At 40.8% G+C, this 17,724-nt stretch overlaps 2 protein-coding genes across 4 annotated transcripts; one reads left to right on the plus strand and one right to left on the minus strand.

The window, feature by feature from the left end:
• Nucleotides 1-1,371: 1,371 nt before the first annotated feature.
• Nucleotides 1,372-17,329, minus strand: LOC115164643 (phospholipase A2, minor isoenzyme). 3 transcript variants are annotated; one of them, XM_029717346.1, is made up of 9 exons: nt 17,249-17,329; nt 16,555-16,638; nt 12,870-12,953; nt 12,625-12,720; nt 6,490-6,543; nt 2,422-2,496; nt 2,073-2,229; nt 1,858-1,985; nt 1,372-1,666 (listed from the first exon to the last, which is right to left on the minus strand). In XM_029717346.1, the coding sequence occupies exons 3-9, from the start codon at nt 12,949-12,951 to the stop codon at nt 1,542-1,544; spliced, it is 717 nt and encodes a 238-aa protein (XP_029573206.1). In that variant the 5' UTR covers nt 12,952-12,953; nt 16,555-16,638; nt 17,249-17,329; the 3' UTR covers nt 1,372-1,541. The 3 variants fall into 3 exon arrangements, with proteins under 3 accessions (XP_029573206.1, XP_029573204.1, XP_029573205.1); XM_029717344.1 differs by lacking the exon at nt 17,249-17,329 and having other exon boundaries at nt 16,555-17,038; XM_029717345.1 differs by lacking the exons at nt 12,625-12,720; nt 17,249-17,329 and having other exon boundaries at nt 16,555-17,041.
• On the plus strand, nt 2,488-4,906 carry LOC115164645 (phospholipase A2). The gene is made up of 4 exons (XM_029717347.1): nt 2,488-3,477; nt 3,847-4,003; nt 4,223-4,356; nt 4,597-4,906. The coding sequence occupies exons 1-4, from the start codon at nt 3,429-3,431 to the stop codon at nt 4,710-4,712; spliced, it is 456 nt and encodes a 151-aa protein (XP_029573207.1). The 5' UTR covers nt 2,488-3,428; the 3' UTR covers nt 4,713-4,906.
• Nucleotides 17,330-17,724: the final 395 nt, after the last annotated feature.

A 17,724-nucleotide genomic window follows, 5' to 3' on the forward strand; every position in this document is an offset into this window, starting at 1 on the left:
GAAGGTCAATCAATACGGAAATTTCAAGAACTTTCAAAGTTTCTTCAAGTGCAGTCACAAAAACCATCAGGCGCTATGATGAAACTGTCTCTCATGAGGACCGCCACAGGAAAGGAAGACCCAGAGTTACCTCTGCTGCAGAGGAAAAGTTCATTAGAGTTACCAGCCTCAGATTGCAGCCCAAATAAATGTTTCACAGAGTTCAAGTAACAGACACATCTCAACATCAACTGTTCAGAGGAGACTGCGCGAATCAGGCCTTCATGGTCAAATTGCTGCAAAGGAACCACTACTAAAAGACACCAATAAGAAGAAGAGACTTGCTTGGGCCAAGAAACACGAGCAATGGAAATTAGACCGGTGGAAATCTGTCATTTGGTCTGATGAGTTCAAATTTGAGATTTTTAGTTCCAACCGCCGTGTCTTTGTGAGACGCAGAGTAGGTGAACGGATGATCTCCGCATGTGTAGTTCCCACCGTGAAGCATGGAGGAGGAGGTGTGATGGTGTTTGGGGTGCTTTACTGGTGACCCTGTCTGTGATTTATTTAGAATTCAAGGCACACTTAACCAGCGTAGCTACTACAGCAATCTGCAGCGTTACGCCATCCCATCTGGTTTGGACTTAGTGGGACTATCATTTGTTTTTCAACAGGACAATGACTCAACACACCTCCAGGCTGTGTAAGGGCTATTTGACCAAGAAGAAGAGTGATGGAGTGCTGCATCAGATGACCTGGCCTCCACAATCACCTGACCTCAACCCAATTGAGATGGTTTGGGATGAGTTGGACTGCAGAGTGAAGGAAAAGCAGCCAACAAGTGCTCAGCACTCCTTCAAGACTGTTGGAAAAGCATTCCAGGTGAAGCTGTTTGAGAGAATGCGAAGAGTAAGCAATGCTGTCATCAAGGCAAAGGGTGGCTACTTTGAAGAATCTAACATAAAATATATTTTGATTTGTTTAACACTTTTTTGGTTATGTGATTCCATATGTGTTATTTCATAGTTTTGATGTCTTCACTATTATTCTACAATGTAGACAATAGTAAAAATAAACCCTTGAGTAGGTGTGTCCAAACTTTTGACTGGTACTGTATGTAAATAAGGTATTTCTGTTTTGTGTACATTTGCAAACATTTCTAAAAACCTGTTTTTGCTTTGTCATTATGAGGTATTGTGTGTGTAGATTGACTAAAATGTTTTATTTAATCCGTTTTAGAATAAGACTGTAAAGTAACAAAATGTGGAAATAGTCAAGGGGTCTGATTTCTTTCTGAATGCACTGTATACAGGTATTCCCCAGTTATTACTTACACAGAATTCTATGTGTTCAATACAAATACAGAACTAACAAACACATACTCAAAAGAAAGCCATTCAATCATTTAATAGGTCAACAGTTTAATTGGCACAGTAAATTCCATTCCAGCAAACATGACACACATCCATGAATCAGGATTCATAAACATTCAGTGAATCTACAGTTGTGAATATCTCTGTAGTTTCAGATGTTCGTACTGCTTCCAGAGGATTTGTCTTGGCTCAGGTGATACAGTGGGTTTTGGGGTCTAGGTTATTGTTCTCAGGGTTGTAGGTGGACTGGGCGAAGCAGTTGGCAGCGACTCGGTCACACTCGCACACTGAGGCCTGGCACACATCGTTGGAAGCTGAGGCGTGAGGAAACAGGTTTAGGCTCATGATAAACATTAGTTGCAGTTATAATCAGAAAGCTGAAACCTCACCTTTACTTCAAAACATCATTGCATCTGACAATATCATAGAGCTTGGGCAGATTGTATAGTTTATTGCAAATGTATGTCCACAAATGATTCTATTGTTTCTACAATTCAGTTGTTACCTGAACAGGAGACCTGCCCATTCGTGCAAGAGAATATGTACACCTTGATGTAAGGGACGTCAATGATGGGACGGCACTCTGGAAGATGCCTGCTCGCTCGGTAGCAGAGGTCGTGGACCTCACAACACCTGAGAGAAGAAAGTAATGAGTTTTCTGAGATACACAGAAAAACCTGGTCATGATGTCTTAACACAAGTGGAATGAAATCCAGTTACCTATCCAGGTCATCCCTGGGAGTCCCAGTCCCCCCCAAGCCACACCAACAGCCATAGTTATTGTACATGAAGGGGTTGACATCAGGCTGGGTGCATGTGATCATTCTGCCAAATTGCCACAGAGCCTGGGGCTGCAGTGAACCATGGGCTGCATATGCTGGCAGAGGAGGGAGGTGAAGCTATCAGTCACACTACTGCACATATTCCTGACATTGAGGTTCCAAATAAGAGTTACAGAGGGAACACATGATTATTATTCTCTCTGAAATCATGTCTGACTGTATATTCTTAGGCAAGTGAAAAAGTGGACAACAAGCTTCGAATCAATATTCAAATGTGACAGACGTACCAGTCAGCAGCAACAGGAGGGATTCTGGATGCATGACAGAGGAAACAGTGAGGGTATCCACCAACCTTACCTCCTCTTATATTAGATGAAGGGAGGTCAAGGAGAACAAGTGCTAAAATGGGAGGTAAACTGGGAGGGGTTGTGTCATACAGCCAGGAATATGAATGATATCTCAGCTAAAATGCTTTCCTCAGGTTCTAAACTTGTTTACACAAGATTGCTACTGCTATCACGGATACAAATTCAAAACAGAAACATGAGATATGACACATAATGGAAAACATGGGTTGAATGTGATTTCCACATGACACTAAAATGACAGAGGATCTGTTATGCTATTGAGTAATACCAGCCTCGGGTCTATAAAGTAGAGTTTAAGTAAGTCAAATCCTAGCTGAAATAGTGGCTGGTGGATGTTTTATGCCTGGATTAAATAAATATTTAAATTCTCTATGGTATATCCAATCAAATTATACTGAATTATGTCATTTTTCCTCTTTTATATTGCTTTCTTAAAGCAGTCATTGTTAGGGTTGAAATACCAGCATTGCCCGCTATCATATCATTTGCTAATACTCTGAAAGGTACATTTTGCATTTCCCCTGATGTTCTTCCAAAGTACATTCCTGCAGACAGCTGTGTAAATGACAAAACACATGCTTACATTCCCACACATTTCCATTACACAACTCCAGTCAAGCCTTGTACAATGACCCAATGAGTCTCCTGTATTTCTGCATATTATCCTATCGCTCTTGAAAAAGATTTTTAATCAGTGAGATTAACCTGGTTAAATTAAGGTTAAATAAATGAAACATGGAACCGGTATTGAAATGTGATTCAATGCACCTTTATCACTATACACAAGTGTTTATTAAAATATGTCTATGCAGTTTACTGTGCACTGTGTATCTCACCTTATCTAATCATCCAACGCCTGCCCCTAAAGGCCATGATTCTATATATATCAGTTGCGTTCCAGATCAGTGATACTCTTCATCACCAAAATGAGGTCTTCTCACACTCTGCTGCTGTTAGCCTTCTGTCTGCCTGTCTGTAAGTATTCTTAATTACACTGTATTTTAAGACAGAGCTTTGATGCTGTCTATGCTTTTTAATAACAGAGCAGTGTACAGTCTCCTGTCATAGCTTTCTTGGCAGAAAATATTCCTTTAGTTAAGTCAGTGTGCACTGCAAAATATTTGACTCACAGCTGGTTATGCAAAATACATTTACATTAAGCAATAAGGGCTCACCAGTCAGTTGCCTAGAATGTGACGTTGCCCAGTTCAACCATGATGCTGTATGGTTCCATTTGAGTGATTCACTTGTTTTTATTTGTTTCTGATATAAAAATGGTAATGTCCGGTGTAGATATTTGAATGTGCTCTGTCTGTCTGAGATGTGGCCCCTCGTGTGTTTCAGTGCTGGCGGTGCATGAACCCAGCCCATGGGCACTATGGCAGTTCAGAGCGATGATCGTCTGTGTCAACCCTAGCAGCTGGCCTGTGCTGGACTACGCTGACTACGGCTGCTACTGTGGGAAGGGAGGCTCAGGCACACCTGTGGATGATCTGGACAGGTACGCAGTCATGGAGGGGAAGATGGGGTCAGGGGTGTTGAACACGGAAAGAATCTGAGAAGAGGAGGAATTTGAAGCTGGAGGTTGTGTACACGGTGTAGGTGGATGGCGGGAGTTATACAGTGTGTGTGTGTGTGGGGGGGGGGGTATATACATTAGCTTTAACGGGAAGTCAGTCATTATACTTGTATTGAAACAGATGCCCTCTGTGTGTTCCAGATGCTGTCAGGTTCATGACTACTGCTACTCTGATTCCATGCAGCATGAGGATTGCTGGGGCATCTTTGACAACCCTTACACTGAAATATATAGCTACCAATGTGACAGAGCCTCTAAGACTGTCACCTGCAAAGGCGAGTGTGATCAGCCTAACTATAGGATTCAAAAACAGTCCCTTTGTCAAAATATAACTTTTATTCTGCAACAGCACCCTCTTTAGGATGGTCTAGTCCTCTGCATCTTTTAAATTGGAGAAGCTCTATTTTCCTTCCCCCTTGAAAACCATTTACCATTACCCATCTTTCTCCTTCTCAATTTCCCCTCTTCTTCCCCTCCCGCCTCCTTACTTTTTCTTCTGTCTCTCTCTCATACAGAAAACAACAATCCATGTGAGATGTTTATCTGCGAGTGTGACAGAAAAGCAGCCATGTGCTTTGACAAGGCGGGGTACAACCCAGAGCATGCGCACCTTCCCAGTGAGCACTGCTAGTATGGAAATGCATGGGAAACCAGGACATAACCTGCAGATCCAATATGTGCCTCTGTAATGGTTATTGCTATTCATATACACCCACAGATAGAGTGGATGCTGAACTGGAAAAATATCTGATGAAAAGACCTCCAAGAAAGCTATTACATTCTGACATACCAAGGTTTAATTAAACATTATTCTGTATAACCTCACGTTATACACTGTGTGCTTCTTATGCTCAATACCATCATTTGTGATTGTTATACAGTCACTGAAAGAAAACCATCCTTTCTCCTGTATCCTGAGACTGTCATGTTATATCAGTCAGGCAGCACTGGCATAGCTTACAGCTCATGTGTCAATGGCAAGCATGGGTCTACTGTTTCTCATTTCCCCTTTGCCTCACAGATGTAATTGTACATTAGGTTGCAGTCTGCATCATTCCAAAGCTTGCGTCGTCTGTGTGGACCGTCATGAAGCTGTCAACAGTCCTGGCTGCCCTTTATCCCAGAAGCTGAGCAAAGACAGTAGAGGGAAGGATATTACCTATTATAAACTGGGTGGTTCGAGCCCTGAATGCTGATTGGCTGACAGCCGTGGTATACCACTTGTATGCCAAAACATATATTTTTACTGCTCTGGTTAGGTTGGTAACCAGTTTATAATAGCAATAAGGCATCTCGGGGGTTTGTGGTATATGGCCAAAATACCACAGCTAAGGGCTGTACCCAGTCACTCTGCGTTGCGTCGTGCATAAGAACAGCCCTTAGCTGTGGTATATTGGCCATATATCACATCCCGTTAGGCCTTATTGCTTAATTATAATGTCTGATGACTGTGTTTTTAGGATGTAATACAAATATCCCTACTCCAGAGGAGGCTGGTGGGGGGAGCTATAGGAGGATGGGCTCACTGTAATGGCTGGAATGGAATCAATAGAATGGAGTCAAACAAGTTTTTTTTCATGTGTTTGATGTGTGTGGTGTGTTTGGTACCATTCCATTCCAGTCATTACACTGAGCCTGTCCTCCCACCAGCCTCCGCTGCCCTACTCTCATCATCCCAGTACTCCCTTACTGTGGAGCTGATTTGTAGTCAGTTCCATCCACCCAGGTCTTGTGTTCTCTCCACAAGCCCAACCCAGTATCTCTCTCCTGCATCAATCACTTGAGAGATGTAGTCCTAAACAGCACAAATAGAGAACATTTAACATAGCCCACAGCTCTTGATATGAGACCAATACTGCTTCACCTCCTTGGCCTTACCAGCTCATCCTCACTGTTAAGAACAAGCAGGTGTGCTCCCAGCTCAATACATTTTTCCTCTGCACTGTTCCAGTTGAGCTTCCTTTTTGATGCCAGTTAGCAGCTATCCTGGAAAGACGACCATTCTTCACTACAAGTTCCTGAGGAGGACACAATGTTTTGCAGAATGGATAGGGATGGACTTTATCTACCAATCACTAGCGGTTCTGGGGGGGGGGGGGGGGGGGCAGTGCCCCTGTGACAGCAATTTTGGACCCCCTTGTGGCCCCCCTAAATGTGGAGTATGAAATCATTTTTACATAACAAATTTTTGCTATCGTTCTTTTATTACATCCGTTATTAGACAGTGGCAACGATGATGATTATGAACATGGTATTTTGCCTGCTAATGCCTGCAATGCAGTGAAGAAAACGATATGACAACAATAACGTCTAATGTAACTGGCCCCTCTAATAGTACAACTGGCCCCAGCTTGGCCCCCCCAGTTGAAATGGTCAAGAACCGCCACTGCTACCAATAAGTCACTTACCTCTCACTGGAAACTGATATTCATCATAATAGTGATGGTTGATAGTAGCTGGGTCTGAAAGGGACAAGAGTAAGATAATGAATGAAGGAAGGAGTGAGAGATTATGAACAAAGCATCTACAATGTTATCCACTGATATACAGTGCCTTCGGAAAGTATTCAGACCCCCTGACTTTTTCCACATTTCTTACGTTACAGCCTTATTATAAAATTGATAAAATTGTTTTTTTCCCCTCATCAATCTGACAGAGCAAAAATAGGTTTTTAGACATTTTTGCAAATGTATTACAAATAAAAACAGATATACCCTATTTCCATAAGTATTCAGACCCTTTACTTGTTGAAGCACCTTTGGCAGCGATTACAGTCTTGAGTCCTCTTGGGTATGACGCTAAAAGCTTGGCACAACTGTGTTTGGGGAGTTTCTCCCATTTTTCTCTGCAGATCCTCTCAAGCTCTGTCAGGATGGATGGGGAGCGTCGCTGCACAGCTATTTTCAGGTTTCTCCAGAGATGTTTGATCGGGTTCAAGTCCGGGCTGTAGCTGGGCCACTCAAGGACATTCAGAGACTTGTCCCGAAGCCACTCTTGCGTTGTCTTGCCTGTGTCCTTAGGGTCATTGTCCTGTTGGAAGGTGAACCTTCACCCCAGTCTGAGGTCTTGCGCAGGTTTTCATCAAGGATCTCTCGGTACATTGCGCCATTTTTAAAAACCTTTATTTAACTAGACAAGTCAGTTAAGAACAAATTCTTATTTACAATGAAAGCCTACCGGAAAACAGTGGGTTAACTGCCTTGTTCAGGGGCAGAACAACAGATTTTTACCTTGTCAGCTCGGGGATTCGATCCAACAACCTTCCGGTTACTGGCCCAACACTCTAACCACTAAGCTACCTGCCGCCCCTCTTGTTCATCTTTGCCTCGATCCTGACTAGTCAAACAAAAAACATCCAGTCCACGGCAGTCCTGTGGGCAAAAACAGCTAGTTGATGAGAGGTCAAAGGAGAATGGCAAGAATCGTGCAAGCTAACAGGCGGGCCACAAATAGGCAAATAACGGCACAGTACTACAACGGTGTGCAGAATGGCATCTCAGAATTCACAACTCCTCGGTCCTTATATTAGGTCCCACCATTGACAGTGCATGTCAGAGCAAAAACCAAGCCATGAGGTTGAAGGAATTGTCCGTAGAGCTCCGAGACAGGATTGTGTCAAGGCACAGATCTGGGGAAGGGTACCAAAACATTTCTGCAGCTTTGAAGGTCAACTAAGAACCCAATGGCCTCCATCATTCTTAAATGGAAGAAGTTTGGAACCACCATGACTCTTCCTACAGTTGTCTGCCCGGCCAAACTGAGCAATAGGGGGAGAAGGGCCTTGGTCAGAGAGGTGACCAAGAACCCGATGGTCACTCTGACAGAGCTCCAGAGTTCCTCTGTGGAGATGGGAGAACCTTCCAGAAGGTTTATAATCTCTGCAGCAATCCTCCTGTAGAAAGGCCCATGGAGTTGGTGGAATCGTTCCTTTAATTCATGGCCACTTGCTCAGCTGGGCCAGGGGCGCTTTAATTAGGTCAGGTGGAAATGTCCGACAGATCTCAACTCATTAAAAGGAGGGAATCGCCATCGCCAGACCTCGCTGCTTTCTCTTCCTTAACTCCGTCTAATCCAGACATTCTGTGCGTACATGAATCAACGTGAATCTACCGAATCTGTTACCTTTCATCTGAACTATCTGTTGCGATCGAGAGAGCGGGCCATCAGTTATTGTTTATAGTTATTACCGTGGAGCGCGGCTTGGAGCACATGCTTCAAACCTATTGTGTTATGTCAATGGACAATGATCACGGCATTACAGATCATCACAGGCCAATTATGCCATTGACATATGGTTGAAATGTAACGAACTTACATGTATATATGAAGACAAACCTGAAAGAATGAAATATGAAACGTCATTATTGTTTGCTGAACTGATCAATTCTGATATCAAACTGATGGAGATTATAGATTAAATAACCGATAACTGATTGAATTATTTGTATTATTATTCTCATGATTATGATGAACAGTTATGAGCCGAAATGACTCAATGACGATTCCTATTGACTTCTTATTGAACTGAATTGCTGAATTACCTAATTATGTTAATAATGAGAATGATTGTTATGATTTGACCTTTGTGATTATGAATTTGATTGGATACATGTTATTCTGTTTCCTTTGTTATGCAGCACAGACAAACTACCCAGTAAATATACCACTTTATGGTTAAAGGAATTCCTGCCTCAGTCTCATCCATTCCTCTGTCACCTGACACATGACCACCTGTTCACCTTCAATGTCAGTCATTCTACCTGTCCAGCTACCCACACAGATTCCAATCATCTTTCCCCACCAATCACGCCATTATGGTAGAGTGGCCAGACGGAAGACACTCCTCAGTAAAAGGCACATGACTGCCCGCTTGGAATTCGCCAAAAGGCACCTAAAGACTCTCAAACCATGAGAAACAAGATTATCTGGTCTGATGAAACCAAGATTGAACTCTTTGGCCTGAATGCCAAGTGTCACATCTGGAAGAAACCAGGCACTGCTCATCACCTGGCCAATACCATCCCTACGGTGAAGCATGGTGGTGGCAGCATCATACTGTGCAGATGTTTTTCTGCGGCAGGGACTGGGAGACGAGTCAGGATCGAGGGAAAGATGAACAGAGCAAAGTACAGAGAGAACCTGCTCCAGAGCGCTCAGGACTTATCTAAATGTCATATTTCAATTTTTTTCTAAAAGCCTGTTTTTGCTTTGACATTATGGGGTATTATGTGTAGTTTGATGAGGGAAAACAACTATTTAATCAATTTTAGAATAAGGCTGTAAAGTAACAAAAATGTGAAAACAGTCAAGGGGTCTGAATACTTTCCAAATGCACTGTATGTGTCTAAAAAACAAAAATAATTCCTGAGCTTTCTTATATATTCTAGATATAGGACAGACAATTCAAAACCTAATTTCTTATTATTTATTTTTGGACTGTCTGTTTTGCCATTTATGAATGTATTATTCAATGTGTTTCCATGGTCTACAGTAGTAAAGGCCAAATTCAATATTTTATCAAATAATCTAAAATAAGTATATACAGTTGAAGTCGGAAGTACATACACTTAGGTTTGAGTTATTAAAACTCGTTTTTCAACCACTCCACAAATTTCATGTTTACAAACTATGGTTTTGGCAAGTCAGTTAAGACATTTACTTTGTGCATGACACAAACAATATTTCATTTATAATTCAATGTATTACAATTCCAGTGGATCAGAAGTTTACATACACTAAGTTGACTGTGCCTTTAAACAGCTTGGAAAATTCCAGAAAATTATGTCATGACTTTAGAAGCTTCTGATAGGCTAATTGACATCATTTGAGTCAATTGGAGGTGTACCTGTGGATGTATTTCAAGGCCTACCTTCAAACTCAGTGCCTCTTTTCTTGACATCATGGGAAAATCACAAGAAATCAGCCAAAACCTCAGAAAAAGAAATTGTAGACCTCCACAAGTCTGGTTCATCCTTGGGAGAAATTTCCAAACGCCTGAAGGTACCACGTGCATCTGTACAAACAATAGTATGCAAGTATAAACATCATGGGACCATGCAGCCGCCATACCGCTCAGGAAGGAGACACGTTCTGTCTCCTAGAGATGAACATACTTTGGTGCGAAAAGTGCAAATCAATCCCAGAACAACAGCAAAGGACCTTGTGAGATGCTGGAGGAAACAGGTTCCAAAGTATCTATAGCCACAGTAAATCGAGTCCTATATCGACATAACCTGAAAGGCCGCTCAGCAAGGAAGAAGCCACTGCTCCGAAACTGCCATAAAAAAGCCAGACTACAGTTTGCAACTGCACATGGGGACAAAGATTGTACTTCTTTGAGAAATATCCTCTGGTCTGATGAAACAAAAATAGAACTGTTTGGAAATAATGACAATCGTTATGTTTGGAGGAAAAAGGGGGATGCTTGCAAGCCGAAGAACCCCATCCCAACCGTGAAGCATGGGGGTGGCAGCATCATGTTGTGGGGGTGATTTGCTGCAGGAGGGACTGGTGCACTTCACAAAATAGATGGCATCATGAGGGAAGAAAATTATGTGGATATATTGAAGCAACATCTCAAGACATCAGTCAGGAAGTTAAAGCTTGGTCGCAAATGGGTCTTCCAAATGAACAATGACCCCAAGCATACTTCCAAAGTTGTGGCAAAATGGCTTAAGGACAACAAAGTCAAGGTATTGGAGTGGCCATCACAAAGCCCTGACCTCCACCCTATAGAAAATTTGTGGGCAGAACTGAAAAAGTGTGTGTGAGCAAGGAGGCCTACAAACCTGACTCAGTTACACCAGCTCTGTCAGGAGGAATGGGCCAAAATTCACCCGACTTATTGTGGGAAGCTTGTGGAAGGTTACCCGAAACGTTTTATCCAAGTTAAACAATTTAAAGGCAATGCTACCAAATACTAATTGAGTGTATGTAAACTTCTGACCCACTGGGAATGTGATGAAAGAAATAAAAGCTGAAATAAATCATTCTCTCTACTATTATTCTGACATTTCACATTCTTAAAATAAAATGGTGATCTTAACTGACCTAAAATAGAGAATTTTTAACAGGATTAAATGTCAGGAATTGTGAAAAACTGAGATTAAATGTATTTGGCTAAGGTGTCTGTAAACTTCCGACTTCAACTGTATATACCTACAGGGCTCCTAAAATTCGCTATCTAAATGATCTATGGTATCACCATTTTAAACAATTCCATATGTTAGCTTAGTACACACATTCCCCATGTACACATACAAATCAGGTCATGTCTGAAACAATGGGGCTAATGGAGTTCTGAAATATAATTTTCTTCCCACAGGTGATCATAATGCCATTCCATATGTTAGTGGTTGTTCTGACACTCCCTATGGAATAGTACATACAGTGAGCTCCAAAAGTATTGGGACAGTGACACATTTTTTGTTGTTTTGGCTCTGTATTCCAGCACTTTGGATTTGAAATGATACTGTCTGAAAGTGCAGACTGTCAGCTTTAATGTTAGGGTATTTACAGCAGTTTTTGTACATAGTCCCCCCATTTTAGGGGAGGAATTTTGGTCAAATTCACGTATGTGTATTAAAGTAGTCAAAAGTGTACTATTTGGTCCCATATTCCTAGCAGGCAATTATTACATCAAACTTGTGACTCTACAAACGTGTTGAATCCATTTGCTGTTTGTTTTGGTTATGTTTTAAGATTATTTGGTGCCCAATAAAATAAATAATAATAATAAATACTGTGTAATTTTGGAGTCACTTTTATTGTAAATAATAATATAGTATGTTTCTAAACACATAATGTGGATGCTACCATGATTAAGGATTGTCCTGAATGAATCGTGAATAATGATAAGTGAGAATGTTACACAAATATCATACCCCGTAGACATGCTAACCGCTTACCATTACAATAACAGGGGTTATTGATCTTTGTGCCTCTGTAACTTTCTTACTCACCATTATTCACGATTATCCATAATCATGGTAGCATCCACATTAATAAAGAACTGTTCCAAAACATATTTTAGTCTCATAATAAAAGTGACTCCAAAATGACACAATACATGATTCTCCATTCAGTTCTTATTGGGCAAAACATATTCTGAAACAGAAACACAACCAAAACAAACTGCAAATGCATCCAACAAGTTTGTAGTCAAAAGCTTGCCAGGAATATGGGACCAAGTACTACACTTCTGACTACTTTAATGCACTAGAAGTGAATTTGTTCAAATACTTATGAATACTTCAAATGAGGGGACTAGATACATAAAGTGCTTTTATTTCTAAAAGGTAAAACAAATATGTATGAAAATACCCTCAGATACAGTATAAGGGGATATTCTGTACTGCCGCCTCATATGAAACATTTGATCTCAAATCCAAAATACTGGGTTAGAGTATTTTTTTTTTTATAGCTTCACTGTCCAAATAAATACACGAGGGGAGTGTACATGTCTAATATAATATATATCCCTTCAACAAGACTCTGAGGTTTATTAGTCCTTTAGTAATAAAAGCCTTTAAACATCACTGTACCTGAACTGGAAGATGTGGCACAAGCACTCATCACAGTCTTGTTCAGGGACTCAAGGTAAAGATGGACATCAACTATCGCTTGGTTTAACTGAGAGACTTAGGAAAACGGAGGAAGAATTGATTGAAGAAAAAAAAGATGAAATTATGAATTGGTGGAAATTAAATAGAGAGTTTAACAATACAATTTGATTTGTATTTTGGTCCCCTTGAATGATAAATGAACTGTACAATTTAGCAAGCCTTACATTTAAGTCCAGTTATCAGCAGTAGTATCAACAGGAGAAGCACCAAGACACCATAAAGGAGATGAACCACCCTGCTCTGCATACCTGAAAAAATATACAGTGGGAAGAAAAAGTATTTGAACCCTTTAGAATTACCAGGATTTCTGCATAAATTGGTCATAACATTTTATCTGATCTTCATCTAAGTCACAACAATAGACAAACACAGTCTGCTTAAATTAATAACACACAAACAATTATAATTGTTCATGTCTTTAATGAACACACTGTGTAAACATTCACAGTGCAGGTTGGAAAAAGTACATGAACCCTTGGATTTAATAACAGGTTAACCCTCTTTTGGCAGCAATAACCTGAACCAAACGTTTTCTGTAGTTGCGGATCAGACCTGCACAACGCTCAGGAGGAATTTTGGACCATTCCTCTTTACAAAACTTTATCAGTTCCACAATATTCTTGGGATGTCTGGTGTGAACCACTCTCTTGAGGTCCTGCCACAGCATCTCAATCGGGTTGAGGTCAGGACTGACTGGGCCACTTCTGTTCAAGCCATTCTATTGTTGATTTACTTCTGTCTTTTGGGTTGTTGTCCAGTTGCATCACCTAACTTCTGTTGAGCTTCAATTGGCTAACAGATAGCCTTACATTCTCCTGCAAAATGTCTTGATAAACTTGGGAATTCATTTTTCCATCGATGATAGCAAGCTGTCCAGGCCCTGAGGCAGCAAAGCAGCCCTACCATAGTTTACAGTTTTGGTGAGGTGTTGATGTTGGTGTGCTGTGCTTTTTTTCTCCACACATAGTCTTGTGTGTTCCTTCCAAACAACACAACTTTAGTTTAATCTGTCCAAAGAATATTTTGCCAGTAGCACTGAGGAACATCCAGGTGCTCTTTTGCGAACTTCAGACGTGCAGCAATGTTTTTTTTGGACAGCAGTGGCTTCTTCCGTGGAGTCCTCCAATGAACACCAGTCTTGTTTAGTGTTTTTGTAATCGTCGTCGTGAACACAGGACCAAAACGCAGCGGGAATGTGAATGCTCATCTTTTTTAATATTTAAGAAAAGTGAACACTTACAAAATAACAAAACAACGACTACACAGTTCCATAAGGCAAAGTAGCTATACAGAAAACATCTACCCACCAAAACCCAAAGGAAAAACAGGCTGCCTAAGTATGACTCCCAATCAGCAACAACGATATACAGCTGTTCCTGATTGAGAGTCATACCCGGCCGAAACAAAGAAATCCCAAACATAGAAACACGGACATAGAATGCCCACCCAAATCACACCCTGATCAAACCTAAATAGAGACATAAAAATGCTCTCTCAGGTCAGGGCGTGACAGTTTTACGTATCGTAGACTCGTCAACAGAGATGTTAGCATCTTCCAGAGATTTCTGTGTCTTTAGCTGACACTTTACAGTGAGGGAAAAAATTATTTGATCCCCTGCTGATTTTGTACGTTTGCCCACTGATAAAGAAATGATCAGTCTATCATTTTAATGGTAGGTTTATTTGAACAGTGAGAGACAGAATAACAACAACAAAATCCAGAAAAACACATGTAAAAATGTTATAAATTGATTTGCATTTTAATGAGGGAAATAAGTATTTGACCCCTCTGCAAAACATGACTTAGTACTTGGTGGCAAAACCCTTGTTGGCAATCACAGAGGTCAGACGTTTCTTGTAGTTGGCCACCAGGTTTGCACACATCTCAGGAGGGATTTTGTCCCACTACTCTTTGCAGATCTTCTCCAAGTCATTAAGGTTTCGAGGCTGACGTTTGGCAACTCGAACTTTCAGCTCCCTCCACAGATTTTCTATGGGATTAAGGTCTGGAGACTGGCTAGGCCACTCCAGGACCTTAATGTGCTTCTTCTTGAGCCACTCCTTTGTTGCCTTGGCCGTGTGTTTTGGGTCATTGTCATGCTGGAATACCCATCCACGACCCATTTTCAATGCCCTGGCTGAGGGAAGGAGGTTCTCACCCAAGATTTGACGGTACATGGCCCCGTCCATTATCCCTTTGATGCGGTGAAGTTGTCCTGTCCCCTTATCAGAAAAACACCCCCAAAGCATAATGTTTCCACCTCCATGTTTGACGGTGGGGATGGTGTTCTTGGGGTCATAGGCTGCATTCCTCCTCCTCCAAACACGGCGAGTTGAGTTGATGCCAAAGAGCTCCATTTTGGTCTCATCTGACCACAACACTTTCACCCAGTTGTCCTCTGAATCATTCAGATGTTCATTGGCAAACTTCAGACGGGCATGTATATGTGCTTTCTTGAGCAGGGGGACCTTGCTGGCGCTGCAGGATTTCAGTCCTTCACGGCTTAGTGTGTTACCAATTGTTTTCTTGGTGACTATGGTCTCAGCTGTCTTGAGATCATTGTCAAGATCCTCCCGTGTAGTTCTGGGTTGATTCCTCACCGTTCTCATGATCATTGCAACTCCACGAGGTGAGATCTTGCATGGAGCCCCAGGCCGAGGGAGATTGATAGTTCTTTTGTGTTTCTTCCATTTGCGAATAATCGCACCAACTGTTGCCACCTTCTCACCAAGCTGCTTGGCGATGGTCTTGTAGCCCATTCCAGCCTTGTGTAGGTCTACAATCTTGTCCCTGAATCCTTGGAGAGCTCTTTGGTCTTGGCCATGGTGGAGAGTTTGGAATCTGATTGATTGATTGCTTCTGTGGACAGGTGTCTTTTATACAGGTAACAAGCTGAGATTAGGAGCACTCCCTTTAAGAGTGTGCTCCTAATCTCAGCTCGTTACCTGTATAAAAGACACCTGGGAGACAGAAATCTTTCTAATTGAGAGGGGGTCAAATACTTATTTCCCTCATTAAAATGCAAATCCATTTATAACATTTTTGACATGCGTTTTTCTGAATTTTTTGTTGTTGTTATTCTGCCTCTCACTTTTCAAATAAACCTACCATTAAAATTATAGACTGATCATTACTTTGTCAGTGGGCAAACGTACAAAATCAGCAGGGGATCAAATACTTTTTCCCTCCCTGTAGGATTCTTCTTAACCTCATTGAGCATTCTGCGCTGTGCTCTTGCAGTCATCTTTGCAGGAATGCCACTGCAAAGATGACTGTGCTGAAATTTCTCAATTTATAGACAATTTGTCTTACCGTAGACTGTCTTTTAGAGATACTTTTGTAACCCTTTCCAGTTTTATGCAAGACAACAATTCTTAATCTTAGGTCTTCTGAGATCTCTTTTGTTCGAGGTATGGTTCACATCAGGCAATGCTTTTTGTGAATAACAAACTTAAATTTTGTGAGTGTTTTTTAATGGGGCTCTAACCAAAATCTCCAATCTCGTCTCATTGATTCGACTCTAGGTTAGTTGACTCCAATTCGCTTTTGGAGAAGTCATTAGCCGAGGGGTTCACATACTTTTTCCAACCTACACTGTGAATGTTTAAATGATGTATTCAACATAGACAAGAAAAGTACAATAATATGTGTGTTATTAGTTTAAGCACACTGTGTTTGTCTATTATTGTGACTTAGATGAAGATCAGACACAATTTTATGTAAAATTTATGCAGAAATCCAGGTAATTCCAAAGGGTTCACATACTTTTTCTTGCCACTGTTCCTGGAGAAAATTACATGGAATATGAAGGCACATTAACAGATATTGATTAAAATAGATTAGTTTACCTCTTTGTGGGATGATTTTCCTCCGACTGTGGTTACTTTCAATGTCAGACGTACCAAATTGATCATACTGAATGGAATCAAATTCTGGAGGAGAGATTTCCATTTTGAAAATGAACTGAGGTCTTTAGTGCTTTTGTCAGCAATATGCCCTGACTCAAAATGAAACATGTCACTCATCGCGTCCAGACATTTGCAATTTAGAGACAGAAAAGCTGGTAATCCGTAATGCATCTAAAGTTCTAATGTCCCAAATTAACCTGTGCTGTGGTAGTGAATTTATTCGTGCCAGGACATTAAAGCAAATGAAAAGACAGATGATAGGAGCTCTTGTGTTTTAAGGTCATAGACTAAATAGTTTAATATTAACCTCTCAATCAATAGTCTCTATGCTAACCTGCATCTCACAATCACATGAAATACAGACACCATGATGACTGATTTCCCAATTTGAATTATTATGTGTCTAAATCTCAACACACAGACTAGAGGAAAGTAGATAATGATGTATTTAGAAAAAATCTGATTAAGTTCAGATATGATATGATTATTCAATAAAAGTCCAGATTCGAAATGTACTAGGCTACATACATATCATATCCTAAATGTTTAGGCTAAATCTGATGATGGTGAGAATGATTTTGCTGCCTACTACCAAACACAAACCCCCCAAAATCTTGGGGGGTTTATTCCTTACCTCACTCCTGTTATGTTCATGGAAATGTGAACACCTCTCAGCTGATCTATCAGTCTGTCCAGTCTTCTTCTGGTATTTGACCAAAGGTTCAAAGTTGTGTTTGTGTCTAGTCCTCCCACTGAGTTTGTTATGTGTGATATTGAACAAAGAACACAAACAATTCTGAGAAGTAACCAATCCAAGCTTGATATAAAGAACAATATAGAAGATTTGATAGCATAGGCCTAGGCTATATAAGAAGTTAAGATTATTATGAACTCATTCAGACAGAGTAGAATTTGCCATACGGTTCATACAGTTGGGTCCGTATTTGGTGATTTAGTTTACTGTAGATGCAAAACTGAAGAATCTGGTACAATGTTGGTTAGGGTCATTTTCTCACATAGTCTCTGCATGGGGCTATAGCTAGTAGGCTCCTGTAAAAAAGTATAGTTAAAATCTCACTTTTAGGCCTCACTTTTAAGGCACTGCATCAC

The sequence above is a fragment of the Salmo trutta genome, chromosome 27 (genome assembly GCF_901001165.1).
Source record: "Salmo trutta chromosome 27, fSalTru1.1, whole genome shotgun sequence".
NCBI classification, from domain to species: Eukaryota; Metazoa; Chordata; class Actinopteri; order Salmoniformes; family Salmonidae; genus Salmo; species Salmo trutta.

Bases quoted from the DNA above. Each gene is read 5' to 3' on its own strand.
- LOC115164643 (XM_029717344.1), bottom strand. From the start codon at position 16,657: ATGGAAATCTCTCCTCCAGAATTTGATTCCATTCAGTATGATCAATTT. The intron at 12,954-16,554 runs GTAAACTAATCT...ATATTTTTTCAG, and splicing joins GAAAATCATCCCACAAAGAG to GTATGCAGAGCAGGGTGGTT. The intron at 6,544-12,624 runs GTACAGTGATGT...TGTCCCTTTCAG, and splicing joins TGCCACATCTTCCAGTTCAG to ACCCAGCTACTATCAACCAT.
- LOC115164645 (XM_029717347.1), top strand. From the start codon at position 3,429: ATGAGGTCTTCTCACACTCTGCTGCTGTTAGCCTTCTGTCTGCCTGTC. The intron at 3,478-3,846 runs GTAAGTATTCTT...CGTGTGTTTCAG, and splicing joins AGCCTTCTGTCTGCCTGTCT to TGCTGGCGGTGCATGAACCC. The intron at 4,357-4,596 runs GCGAGTGTGATC...TCTCTCATACAG, and splicing joins TAAGACTGTCACCTGCAAAG to AAAACAACAATCCATGTGAG.